General features: G+C 41.6%; 1 protein-coding gene across 1 annotated transcript in view; it reads right to left on the reverse strand.

Annotated features, from left to right (window-relative positions):
* Positions 1-2,641: 2,641 nt before the first annotated feature.
* Positions 2,642-12,723, reverse strand: part of JAK2 (Janus kinase 2) — a 215,932-nt gene continuing 205,850 nt past the window's right edge. Inside the window, exon 21 of the mRNA XM_069881242.1 lies at positions 2,642-2,653. Coding sequence (XP_069737343.1) covers positions 2,652-2,653 — 2 coding nt within the window. The 3' untranslated portion in view covers positions 2,642-2,651. The remainder of the gene's footprint in view (positions 2,654-12,723) is intronic.

The following is a 12,723-nucleotide window of genomic DNA, read 5'->3' on the forward strand; positions in this document are numbered from 1 at the left end:
GAGAAGTTCAGCTCTGAGGAAGATCAATGGCCTTCACCCAGAGACTCCTGAAGAAGACCCCCAGAGGGCAGAGCATGTGTGCCAGGGCGAGGAAGCTTATTTAAATAAATTCTGGGAACTGACTATAATAGACACGCCTGTTCCAGGAAAAGTGATCAATATGTGTACTTCAACTGTATATAGCCTTTGTGAATGGTACTGGAAATTGCATGCACATTAGGTGGCACAATCCCCTGCATACCCATCATCATATTAAAGAGTACCTTATTTAGTAATCAAATTGACATTGATTGAGTCTGGCTCTTCATGGCATCATGTGCAGCGAGACCAGAACTGGGGCAGAATACATTTCCCACTCATGTGCATGTGCATAAAGTCTCCCAGAAATCTTAAGCACAAGGACTAATTTTAATATAACTATGAACTTCACAACAGTCAAAACTCTTGGTAATTTGAGCTGGTTCCAGCTCTGCTCGACCATGCCTTTGTGATAGGGAAAGGCCACAAACAGAGATGATCACAGAAGATACACCTGTTCGGCACAGATCCTACTGCGCACAAGACATTATTGTCTTCAAAGAATCAAATGCCTGGAAAAATACTTGTGAAAGAAAACATGCTGTCAGAGGAATATTCTGTCTAACTTTAAAAAAATACGATTACTTACATGAAACTTTACTTCAGCTTAAATAAAAAATACTCCACTTTTTGTAATAGTAACTACTTCTTGTATCACCTTTGGCACCCAGCATGCAGCCTGAGAGGAGAGAAGCTGGTTTTGTGGCAGCCCAGGCTGCCCAAGGCCCCATCCAACCTGGCCTTAAAAACCTCCAGAGATGGGGCAGCCACAACCTCCTTTGGCAACTTGTGCCAGTGTCTCACTAAGGATCTGATTCATGGAGGGGGGAAGCCCAACAATTTTTTTTATTTTTTTTTTATTAGAGTTATATTTCACTTGAGACCTGTTCCTCCATCTGAGACGCCCCATCCCTGGAGGTGTTCAAGGTCGAGTTGGATGGGGCTTTGGGCAGCCTGATTTAGTGGGAGGTGTCCCTGCCCATGGCAGGGGGGTTGGAACTGGGTGATCTTTAAGGTCCCTTCCAACCCAAACCATTCTATGATTGTATGACCTTGTTTCTGTGGTTGACCAAATGATTTTATTCACACATTAAAAGAGCAGGAGTACATAGCCTGAAGAATGAAAGGCAGAAACTAAAGCTGTAGCTTTATTTATAGTGAATGAGGCTGTTAGTCTTCCCTTATGGTTGGAAAATGAAAGGAGATGGAAGAAAGCCAGAGGTAGATGACTTTACCATCTGTATTGGAAAGAAATAGTTACCACAATAAATAATCAGGGAAGTTTACTGAGCCAGTCACCTAGCACTGCTTTCTAGACTAGTTCCTCTGGGCTGAACTGGCTTGAACAGATTTCACTTCATGCAAATTACACAGTTCCCTTGAAAGAACATGTTCTGTCTCTGCACCTAAAGCCTGCTCTCAGCATATTTTAATAGATTGTTATTGTCACCATACAAATACTGTGTTCCAGCTGAAATATTTCTGTCTGAACACAAGCACAGAAGAAAAGTGAATTACAAGGATCTATATGTTAGAATCCAGAAAAAATCACAATATAACCTGAAAAAAAGTTGTTGTAAAGGATGAAAATACAAAGATATTTCATATCCTGGACTTTTAAGTGGACAACTTGGATATGCGTTGACATCAAATTCACTGCTGTCAAACAGATACCAATCAGTGCTTCTGCTACAAACTCTCTCCTTGCTGTAGTCTCTTCTCTGAACTATTTTTGTCCTTCTGAACCAGGAAATTGAAATAATATTGAGGAATGTAGAAGCATCTCATTTATTAACTCCCCCTCTATTTCTTATATTAGGAAATAAATGCCACAAAAAAAAAAATACATCCTGAAGAATAGGTATGACTTTTAGAATGATCTTCTTCTGAATGAGTTATAATTTACCAAGTTTATCTCATTTGATGGAAGAACAGTGAAATTTCTCAAAGCATGAAACAACTAGTACGGGACCTATGTGTCTTTTGTACTTCCTTGTAGCCTCCTTGGGTAGTGAGATAGCATTAGCGTGCATAAGAGGCAAACACACTCATATCTTGTCCTGTTCATGCAGAACAATGCCAGTTGTATGCTGAGGGCAGCATTCATGAAGGGAACAGCTGCTACTGTTAATAGTAACTACATTGTATGATTTTGCCATAACTGTACATTTTGCAAAGAGTAAAGAGACTGAAATCTTTGTAATGTTTGCATTGCTTCTTTTGTTGCTTTCTCTGTGGAGTGGCATAGGGCACATAACTGAGATTAGAAAGAATGATGGTGCAGTGTTTTGTTAAAAGGATGCCTGTCAAAATCCTCACATCATTGATATTTATATGATCTAAAATATGTCAGGTTTGGCACATTTTTGTTGGCTGAATTGAGAACATATTTAGATGCCTAGAATGGTACTTGGGTAATAGTAAACATTTTAAAATCATAGACTGTTTGCACCTGAGTGCAAAAACATAAGTGCATTTCTCAGTGTTGTGGTATGGGAATGTAACTCATAATATCCTGGGATGCAGGAGTTGTGTGGAATTTAAATGCACACAGGGGGCCAAGCTCTCAGAATTTCTTCGACAGACAGTGGCTGCCAAGGCGCGGTTACAGGATATGGCAGCAAGACTATGAAAACAGTGCTCAACAGAGTTGTGAAAGCCCTTTATGCACAGAAGTCCAATTGTCAGTTGCCATTAAGTTCACCTCATTGAAGATAAGACTTGCTTGCAGCTGCCTACTCAGTGACAGTCATGTTATTTTGGAAACTGCACTCTTGAGATAGCTGTGTCCTGAAAAGGAAGAGCTCGTGCAGGTCTGTGGGAACATCCAGGGACATTGAAATATCATAAGAATAGATAGATAAGCCTTAATATTAGCAGACTAGGGAAAGGAAGGAGGGGACACTGCCAGCGGCAAAAGTAGATCCAGGATGAAAATGTTGCAGGAGGGTAAATAGCCTGCAAGGTTAAGCCTCCTGGCACTGATTTGTAGCTATTGCCATGAATTATCATTCAGGCTGGACAGCTGGGTCTCACCTAATGTTATATGTGCAAGTGTTGCATGGACAATTATGGGGGGTCAGTCCTGATATGTGATTTTTTTTTTTTTTAAATGACCCCACCTTCTACTATTTTCACTACCAACAACATAGCACAAAGCCAAAAAAGTCCTGCATAAGGACTGCTCGTGAGGCATGATCATAGTCAGTGGCAGGAAGTTTTTGCCATGCTGCTTTGAGATGCAGGCATTGTGTTGTATAAACCATAGAAGTGTGTGACAATGTGTGAGTGTCTGTGTGTGTGCATCAAAATGTCGTCATCTTGACCTCTTAAAACTGGTTATGGAACAAGCAAGTCCTCCATCTTGCAGATTTCTGTTGCTGAGAGGTGAAGACTGCTCTGGATTAGCCTGTTATTTAAACTGCCTCTTTAATTAGTCCTCCTTTGACCCACCAAAAATTTCATTTGGAACAGATCCAGATAAGCAGAACAAAGGTAGGGGAAGCGTCCAACTGATTTTCCTGTAGACCATCCACGGTGATGATTTCAGAGAGTGAATTAAAATGGTTGTTACCGTCCTTAAGGATGAAATCTAAAGAAATATCAAAATATTAATGTCAGAAATCTATAAAAAAACCCCAAACAAAACAAAACAAAAAAACCCAACCCACCACAACAAAACCAGTAAAAGGGAAGTTATTTGTTATAACACCTCAGGAAAATCTTATGTAATTTAAAAGGCAAATAAAATAAAAACCTAACAGTGGATCAAATGCTGTCTAGTTAGCTGCAAATCCATGAGTTTTAATAAAGCACAGAGAAAAATCACTGATTATTGCAGGCATTTTCTGAATTCAGCCAAGAGACATGGAAAGAGTATTCCTGTGAAGAGATTGTTAGAAAGAAGGGGAAGAACAGTTTATTCCATGATAACTGCAAAATCACAGACAGCAATCTCTGCTTGTATACAATATGTGGCTTGAAATACTGGGAGAGTATTCATTTACAGTAACAGACTCCATCATTTTACCACACAAAACGATCATTCCGGAATAGAAAAGAAATGGCACTGTTCTTTTGGATTAATCATTAAGTTTACTCTCACTTGCTGTCAAATTATGATTTGTTTTTATACTCAGCTATGGTGATATATAATGTAAAGCTAATTCCAAGCAATGAAAGCACAAGTGATAAAATTAATTGGATACATCTGACCTATTTTTTCTAGCAATCAGTTATTGACAAATAGTTACAAAATCATTTGGCAACATTATTTACCATTTTATAATTTGTAAGTTTATACAATTAATATTTATTATTTTCAGATTGTTCTTTAATTCCTTGCAAATATTCACCATGCATTTTACAGAGGTGTCTGATTTCAAACAAGTTAACACGGTACTGGTTTTGAATCATAGAATCATAGAATCATAGAATCATAGAATCATAGAATCACCAGGTTGGAAGAGACCCACCGGATCATCGAGTCCAACCATTCCCACCAATCTCTAAACCATGCCCCTCAGTACCTCATCCACCCGCACCTTAAACACCTCCAGGGAAGGCGAGTCAACCACCTCCCTGGGCAGACCGTTCCATTGCCTAATGACTCTTTCTGTGAAAAATTTTTTCCCTGTGTCGAGCCTAAATCTCCCCTGGCGGAGCTTGAGGCCATTCCCTCTTGTCCTGTCCCCTGTCACTTGGGAGAAGAGGCCAGCACCCTCCTCTCCACAACCTCCCTTCAGGTAGTTGTAGAGAGCAATGAGGTCTCTCCTCAGCCTCCTCTTCTCCAGGCTAAACAACCCCAGCTCTCTCAGCCGCTCCTTGTAAGACCCGTTCTCCAGCCCCTTCACCAGCTTTGTTGCTCTTCTCTGGACTCGCTCCAGAGCCTCAACATCCTTCTTGTGGTGAGGGGCCCAGAACTGAACACAGGATTCGAGGTGCGGTCTCACCAGTGCTGAGTACAGAGGGAGAATAACCTCCCTGGACCTGCTGGTCACACCGTTTCTGATACAAGCCAAGATGCCATTGGTCTTCTTGGCCACCTGGGCACACTGCTGGCTCATGTTCAGTCGGCTGTCAACCAACACCCCCAGGTCCTTCTCCTCCAGGCAGCTTTCTAGACAGACTTCTCGTAGTCTTTAGCACTGCACAGGGTTGTTGTGCCCCATGTGCCGGACCCAGCATTTGGCCTTGTTAAACCTCATGCCATTGGTCTCAGCCCAGCGGTCCAGCCTGTTCAGATCCCTTTGTAGATCCTCCCTACCCTCCAGCAGATCAACACTTCCACCCAGCTTAGTGTCATCCAAAAACTTGCTAAGGTTGCACTCAATGCCTTCATCCAGGTCATTGATAAAGACATTGAACAGGGCTGGACCCAGCACTGAGCCCTGGGGAACCCCACTTGTCACTGGCCTCCAGCTGGATTTCACACCATTTACCACCACTCTCTGGGCCCGGCCATCCAACCAGTTTTCCACCCAGGAGAGTGTGCGCCTGTCCAGCCCAGAGGCTGACAGTTTCCTAAGCAGAATGCTGTGAGAAACTGTGTCAAAGGCTTTACTAAAGTCCAAGAACACTACATCCACAGCCTTTCCCTCATCCAAGAGTCTAGTCACTTGGTCATAGAAGGCGATCAGGTTAGTTTGGCAAGACCTGCCTTTTGTGAACCCATGTTGAGTGGGCCTGATCACCTGGTTCTCTTGCATGTGCTTCATGATAGCACTCAAGATCACCTGTTTCATGACTTTCCCTGGTACTGAGGTCAGACTGACAGGCCTGTAGTTCCCTGGATCTGCCTTGTGCCCCTTCTTATAGATGGGCACGACATCAGCCAGCCTCCAGTCCAGTGGTACCTCCCCAGTAATCCAGGACCGCTGGAAGATGATGGAAAGGGGTTTGGCAAGCACATCTGCCAGTTCCCTCAAAACTCTTGGGTGGACTCCCATCTGGCCCCATAGACTTCTAGACGTCTAGGCGGGCAAGGAAGTCTCTAACCACCTCCTCTTGGATTGTGGGAACCTCGTTCTGCTCCTCCAGCCCCTGGGGTTGTGCACAGAGGGAACAACTTTCCTTACTATTAAAGACTGAAGCAAAGTAGGCATTGAGTATTTCAGCTATGTCTTCATCCCCTCTTACTGTTGTTCCCTCTGCATCTGGTAGGGACTGGAGATTCTCCCTAGTCCTCCTTTTACTGTTGATATATTTGTAGAAAGATTTTTTATTGTCTTTCACAGACTTGGCCAATCTGATTTCTAGCTGGGCCTTAGCCCTCCTGATTATTTCCCTGCACATTCTCGCTTCCTCCCTATAGTCCACCCAGAATGCCTGCCCCTTCCTCCAAAGCTCATAGACCTTCCTCTTCTTATTGATGTCTCTCAGGACCTCCCTACTCAACCACGCTGGTTTCTTACCCCACCGGTTACTTTTCCGCAACATGGGGACAGCTTTCTCCTGAGCTGCTAGGATTTCCTTTTTGAAGAGTGCCCAGCCCTCATGGACTCCCTTGCCCTTAAGAAGCACCTCCCATGAGACTTTTCCGACCAGCCTTCTGAACAGTCCAAAGTCTACTCTCTGAAAGTTGAGCGCGACTGTTCTGCTAACCTCCTTCTTCATCTCACCCTGCACTGAGAACTCTATCATCTCATGATCGCTTTGCCCCAGGCGTCCTCCAGCCCTCACATTCCCCACAAGGCCATCTCTGTTCACGAACAGTAGGTCCAGGAGGGCGCCATCCCTTGTCGGTTCGCTCACCAGCTGTGTGAGGAAGTTGTCTTCCTCACTGGATGATTTATGTGACTCACCAGCAGCATAAACCAGTATTGTTAGAACTCAGTTTCCTGAGTTTTTCAGTAGAGTTTTGCAGTGATGTTTCTGTGTTTTTTTCAGTGGATGTACCAAACTGATACATTTTGATTCTGAATGTTTGAAATGTGTGTAGTATTCAGAAGCGGCTTTCACCAAGTATTTGAGAACCCAAATCTAAAATTTGCAATAAATTAGTAAATTTTCTAGTGAATTTTGGGACAGAAATAGATGTGGATACAGATATTAAAATTAAGTAATAGTTATAGTTTAGTTGAGGAGGAAATCAAATAAATTTGGGGCCACAACATTTTCTTGTGTTTACTTGTCTCTGAGAAAACAGAAAAGGAAGTAAAAGCTGAAATCCTACCCACACATTAACAGCCATAAAAATATATATAAAGCCAAATATGAAGAGAAAAAAAAATCTGATAATTCTGAAAGAAATCTTTATCAGTTAATGGATTAATCATTGACAATGTCAGTAAATATGTTTGCCGAGAACATGGGCTATCAGATTTAACATAGCTACCACAAAAGTTGGAAAAGGTTTGGGTTCTTTTGAGTAAAATCAGTATAGAAACAACCCTGAGGACTTCAGTTAGATTTTCACAACTGCTATAAATTCAGTAGGGGGGTATTAAAAAAAAATGGTTCTATGTTAGTGAAAATATTCTTAGGAAGACGTTATCTTCTTTCTGACTTTGTTATCCAGGTTTCAGTGACTGACAAACACGCTCTTTTGTTTCATGAGTAGCCTGCCAGTGAAGTATTTGCTCTGTGCACACAATTACCTTGCCAAAAGCCATTGCTATTTCTGAATATGTCTAGAGAATTGTATTCCTTGAAGTTATTTAATATTTGCTACTGGGAAGCCAAAACATCCAGAATCACAGATAATTTTTAAAGTCTTGGTTTTAGGAAATAAGTTTATTCTTTTAGATTCTCGAACACACAGTGCAGCTTCTTGAGGAAAGCCCCAATATTATGCACCACTGACCAATAAAGAGACGATATGCAAACTACATATGGCTTTCTAAGAGGAAAAAGGGCTTGCAGAACAAGCTGAATTACTCTGGTGAGCATTTCCTAACGTCATTTTTAATATAAACCAGAGCTGGAAAAAGGTTCTTTGTTCGCTATAAACATGCTGATGAACCATGCAGGCTGCCATATATGTAAAGAAATTAATCAAACCTTTTTTAGGGTGGTGGCTGCATGTTTCTACCAGGTAACACCCCCTGCCTGAAGTACGCTTACATTGTGTAAGTATGGGAACTGTGCACAAAATATTTGGAGAGATGGGGGCTCTTGCATATATAAACACTGGTAGATAGGATGACCTACACTTGTTGTTATGTTATACATTTAAATTATTTGGTTTATTAGGTGTTTCTGGAATTTTGTGACTATTTGCTCTATTGTGTCATTTGAAACTCACAAAAGTGCCCTTGAATTATATTGCTATACATCTGTTATCCATAATGCTGTGTTATGGATACAGTGTTATCTGTAACAGATCCTGCCCTGACTCCACCGTTGAATTTTGGGAAGAGAGTTTTCAGTCTCAACAGTAAAGGAGAACATACATGCTGGAGGTAAGAGTCTGATCTTGTAGGCTGTTGGACATGATATGCAGCATGAGATACCATCTGTATGCAAGAAGCAGGTGTCAGGATGCAAAACACACTTCCAGGTATCTTCTTGAGCAGACACAAGGGACAAAAATAAAGAAAAGAAGAAAAAAGAGGGATTTTCTTGAATATGATTAGTGGATTAATTACCTTAATTTTGTTTTCTCTGTCTCTTCATTGTAGGCACTTGTTTAGACTGAGGTGCGTATTAAATAACCTCTTGAAAGTGTATTAAGGTGACTGTAGCATTAGCAGTGCCCTCTACCGACTTTTATTTGGTAAGCAGAGTTTTTTCCACTCTGTTTTGATTGTATATTTATATTGATTGAGCTAGTTATTTTAAATGTTTTGCTAGCAGAGCATTGTCTGAAACTCAGAATTTTATTCCCAAGCTACTTTGAAACAGACATAGCATGCTGTGAGTAAACACACAAAGTGATAGGCAAGCAAATTACAGGCTTGTTTCAAGAGCCTGGTTTCCTGTTAGTTTCTGTGTTACAACCATGCAGCATCCTGGCCAACAGGAATTCCAGTTTCCAGCTCTTTTCCCTTTAAAAGTTCATCTCTGTCTATACTGACCTGTCTATGTCTGAAAGAAATGGATGATTAGCTCAGTTTTTCAGATCTTCGTGGTCAGTGACTACACTGAAAAAAAAAAAAACCCCAAACCTGCACCTTTTTTTATTTAGGGCAACGTATCTGATTCAGCCAAGTTGATACTAAGGTAGAGCTCTCCCAACATCCCTAAAATACACCTGCAAGTAAAACTGAAATTGTCACTGACAAAGAAGACATCCTATTTTGAGCTATTTCTAGTGCAATGTAAAGGAAATTATTTTTGAACTCTGCTTTTTTTTCTAATTGTTAATGATCTGTCTGCTGCAGCTTAAAATATCTTCCAGTTGCAGGGCAAAACTTGGAAATCGTTTATCACTCAATAAATTACATGAAAATTGATTGCTGATCCCAAATAATCATTGATTAAATGGTAGCCCATCTGCTGCAAGAATATCATCAGCATAAAGCGGAGACTTTTCTTTACTGATATTTATGAACACATTGCTCTTCTTCATGCCTTTCCTCTGCATGTCATACTAAATAATGCTTTCCAATCAGGACTCTCAGACAATTATAGGCCACGCATTCTGACTTCTGATCTGAGAACATGCAGGGACATCCGCATGGTCTCTAGGAAGTCACTTAAGGCTTATGTTGTTAAAATCTTGCTTAGAATATGCGCCTCACCAAACTGTTATGTGTGAGAATTGGTTAAGGAGACAGATTCCAAGCTGTTTGTCAAGCAGAAGCTTGTACCTCAGCTGAAGATCTGAAAAGGCAAAAGGTGCAACATTAGGATTAGCTGGTAGTAGACAAACACAGACAAAGCATTAATACTGTCCGTTATATTCTTAGATGGACCTCAGAACTATTAAATAACCTGTCAGAAAAATAAACCCGTTAAAGAAGAATGCTTTAGAAAAATTATAGAGTTGGTTGACTGTCCCCGTTTAGAAAAATATCTAACGATCCTGTTGCCTGTTTAAAAGTTTGATGCTTGCGAACACTGTGTGGAGCTATAGAGCTTGTTCTTCTGGAGCTGTAAATCAGACAGCTTCAAAACAGAAAAATAAAAGGGGAAGTGCTATATGAAGTTCTGGTTTTAGGCTATGCTACAGGAGTCATATTTTTTCAGTCACTCAACCATGCCACCATTTCAGCAGTTCCTTGACTGCATTTTCTTAAATGTAATCAAGCATTTGTTTTCAGTGATATGATCATAATTTAAAAAAGAGAAACATTTCAGCTTTTGTAGACCTTACCCAGAAAACTTTTGAGTGGGGAGCAAACTGGCTGGAATGCAGGCAGAATGAAATACAATTCTGTATACTGATGCTTACTTATTTTGATAAGCATGTTATATATTATTGAATGTCAGTTTTCTAACATGAATACTGCTGTATGACTTGGCTTAATACTTACAGTAAACAAAGGACAATTAATGCAGAATCAGGACACGCAGAATCTCCCTTACTCATCGTTCTGGAGTCATGTGATGAACATGATGAATATAGCACCCATTGTTCTGAAACAATCCTGATAAGCACAGGTCTCAGAGTGAGTGGCATATTTAGAGTTTTATTCAGAAAACTACTAGGTTTTATTAAAAATACTTTATTTCCATATTAAGGGTTATTTTTCTGTTTTACTTGCGTAGGTCAATGAAAATTGCTAGCTAATTCCAAATACATTGAAATAATCAGTGCGTGTAAAAATATGCATGCCTAGTAGAGGAACGATGCAACAAAATGTTCAGTCAGAAGTCTCCAGTTTAGAAAGCATGTGGTTTTAAGTGCCTCAGTGATTCACATTGGCTTCAGACGTACTTAAATGCATTAAGCACTTCAGTACTTCCAGTGTGCCAAACTGTAAAGATGAGAGTTTTTTATTCACACATTGAAAAATCTCATGAAGCTCAACAAGGCCAAATGCAAGGTCCTGCACCTTGTTCAGGCACAAATACAGACTGGGCAGAAACTAGATGAAAGTAGCCCTGAAGAGAAGGACCTTTTGGGGGTTCATGTGAACCAGCAATGTGCAAGTGCAGCCCAGAAAGCCAACCGCATCCTGGGCTGCATCAAAAGAAGTGTGACCAGCAGGCTAAGAGAGGCAATTCAGCTGCTCTACTCAGCTCTTGTGAGACCCCACCTGGAGTACTGCATTCAATTCAGAAGAGCAAGGACATGGATCTGTTAGAGTCCAGAGGAGGGCCACAAAGATGATCCCTTCCGACCCAAACCATTCTGTGATTCTGCAGTTCTACAGTTAGTGAAGCATGTTTTTAATGCACTGCTGAACCAGAGCTACAGTATTGACTCTTAATCTATTTTTAAATTGTTGATATTTTTTCCTAACAAATGCCAGCTCCTTATTACTTTACTGCTAGTAATGAGCACATTGTTTTGTCAGTGTGTAAGCGTAAGGTGTTCTTATCACTTGAACGCTATTGTTTGAGGAAGACACTGTTCACAAAGGCTTGTAGTGATAGGATAGTGATACTGACCTGTCAGCCTCACCTCTGTGCCTGGGAAGATCATGGAACAGATCCTCCTAGAAGCTATGCTAAAGCACATGGAGGATGTGGAGGTGATTAATGGCAGCCAGCACAGCTTCACCAGGGGCAAGTCCTGTATGACCAACTTAGTAGCTTTCTATGATGGGGTGACTGCAGCAGTGGACATGGGTAAACCAACGGATGTGATCTATCTAGACTTCTGTAAAGCCTTTGACATGGTTCCCCACAATGTCCTTCTCTCTAAATTGGAGAGATATGGATTTGTTGGGTGGACAATATGGTAGATAAGAAACTGGTTGGATGGTTGTATTCAGAGAGTAGTGGTCAATGGCTCCAAGTCCAGATGGAGATAGGTGACGAGTGGTGTCCTTCAGGGATCCGTACTAGGACTGGTGCTGTTTAATATCTTCACCAATGATATTGACAGCAAGATTGAGTGCACCCTCAGGAAGTTTGCAGATGACACCACGCTGAGTGGTGTAGTTGCCACAGTGGAAGGATGGGATGTCATCCAGAGGGACCTGGACAGTCTGGAGAAGTGGACCTGTGAGAACCTCATGAGGTTCAACAAAGCCAAGTGCAAGGTTCTACACCCAGGTCGAGGCAATCCCTGTTTTCAGTACAGGGTGGGAGTTGATGTGATTGAGAGCAGCCCTGTAGAGAAGGACTTGGGGGTGCTGGTCGATCAGAAGCTCAGCATGAGCCAGCAATGTGCGCTCACAGCCTAGAAGGCCAAACGTATCCTGGGCTATGTCAAAAGAAGCGTGGCCAGCAGGTTGAGGGAAGTAATTCTGCCCATCTGTTCCTCTCTTGTGAGACCTCATCTGGAGTACTGTGTCCAGTTCTGGAATCCTAAACTTAAGCAGGATTTGGAGCTATTGGAACGAGTCCAGAGAAGGGCTACAAAGGGTTGGAGCACCTCCCATATAAGGACAGGCTGAGAGAATTGGGCTTGTTCAGCCTGGAGAAGAGAAGGCTCCAAGGAGATCTTATTACAATGTTCCAGTACCTGAAGGGGCTACAGGAAAGCTGGGGAGGGACTGTTCACAAAGGCTTGTGGTGACAGGACTAGAGACTAGACACAAGGAGGAATTTCTTCACTATGAGAGTGGTGAGGCACTGGCACAGGCTGCC

The sequence above is a fragment of the Phaenicophaeus curvirostris genome, chromosome Z (assembly GCF_032191515.1).
Source record: "Phaenicophaeus curvirostris isolate KB17595 chromosome Z, BPBGC_Pcur_1.0, whole genome shotgun sequence".
NCBI lineage: Eukaryota > Metazoa > Chordata > Aves > Cuculiformes > Cuculidae > Phaenicophaeus > Phaenicophaeus curvirostris.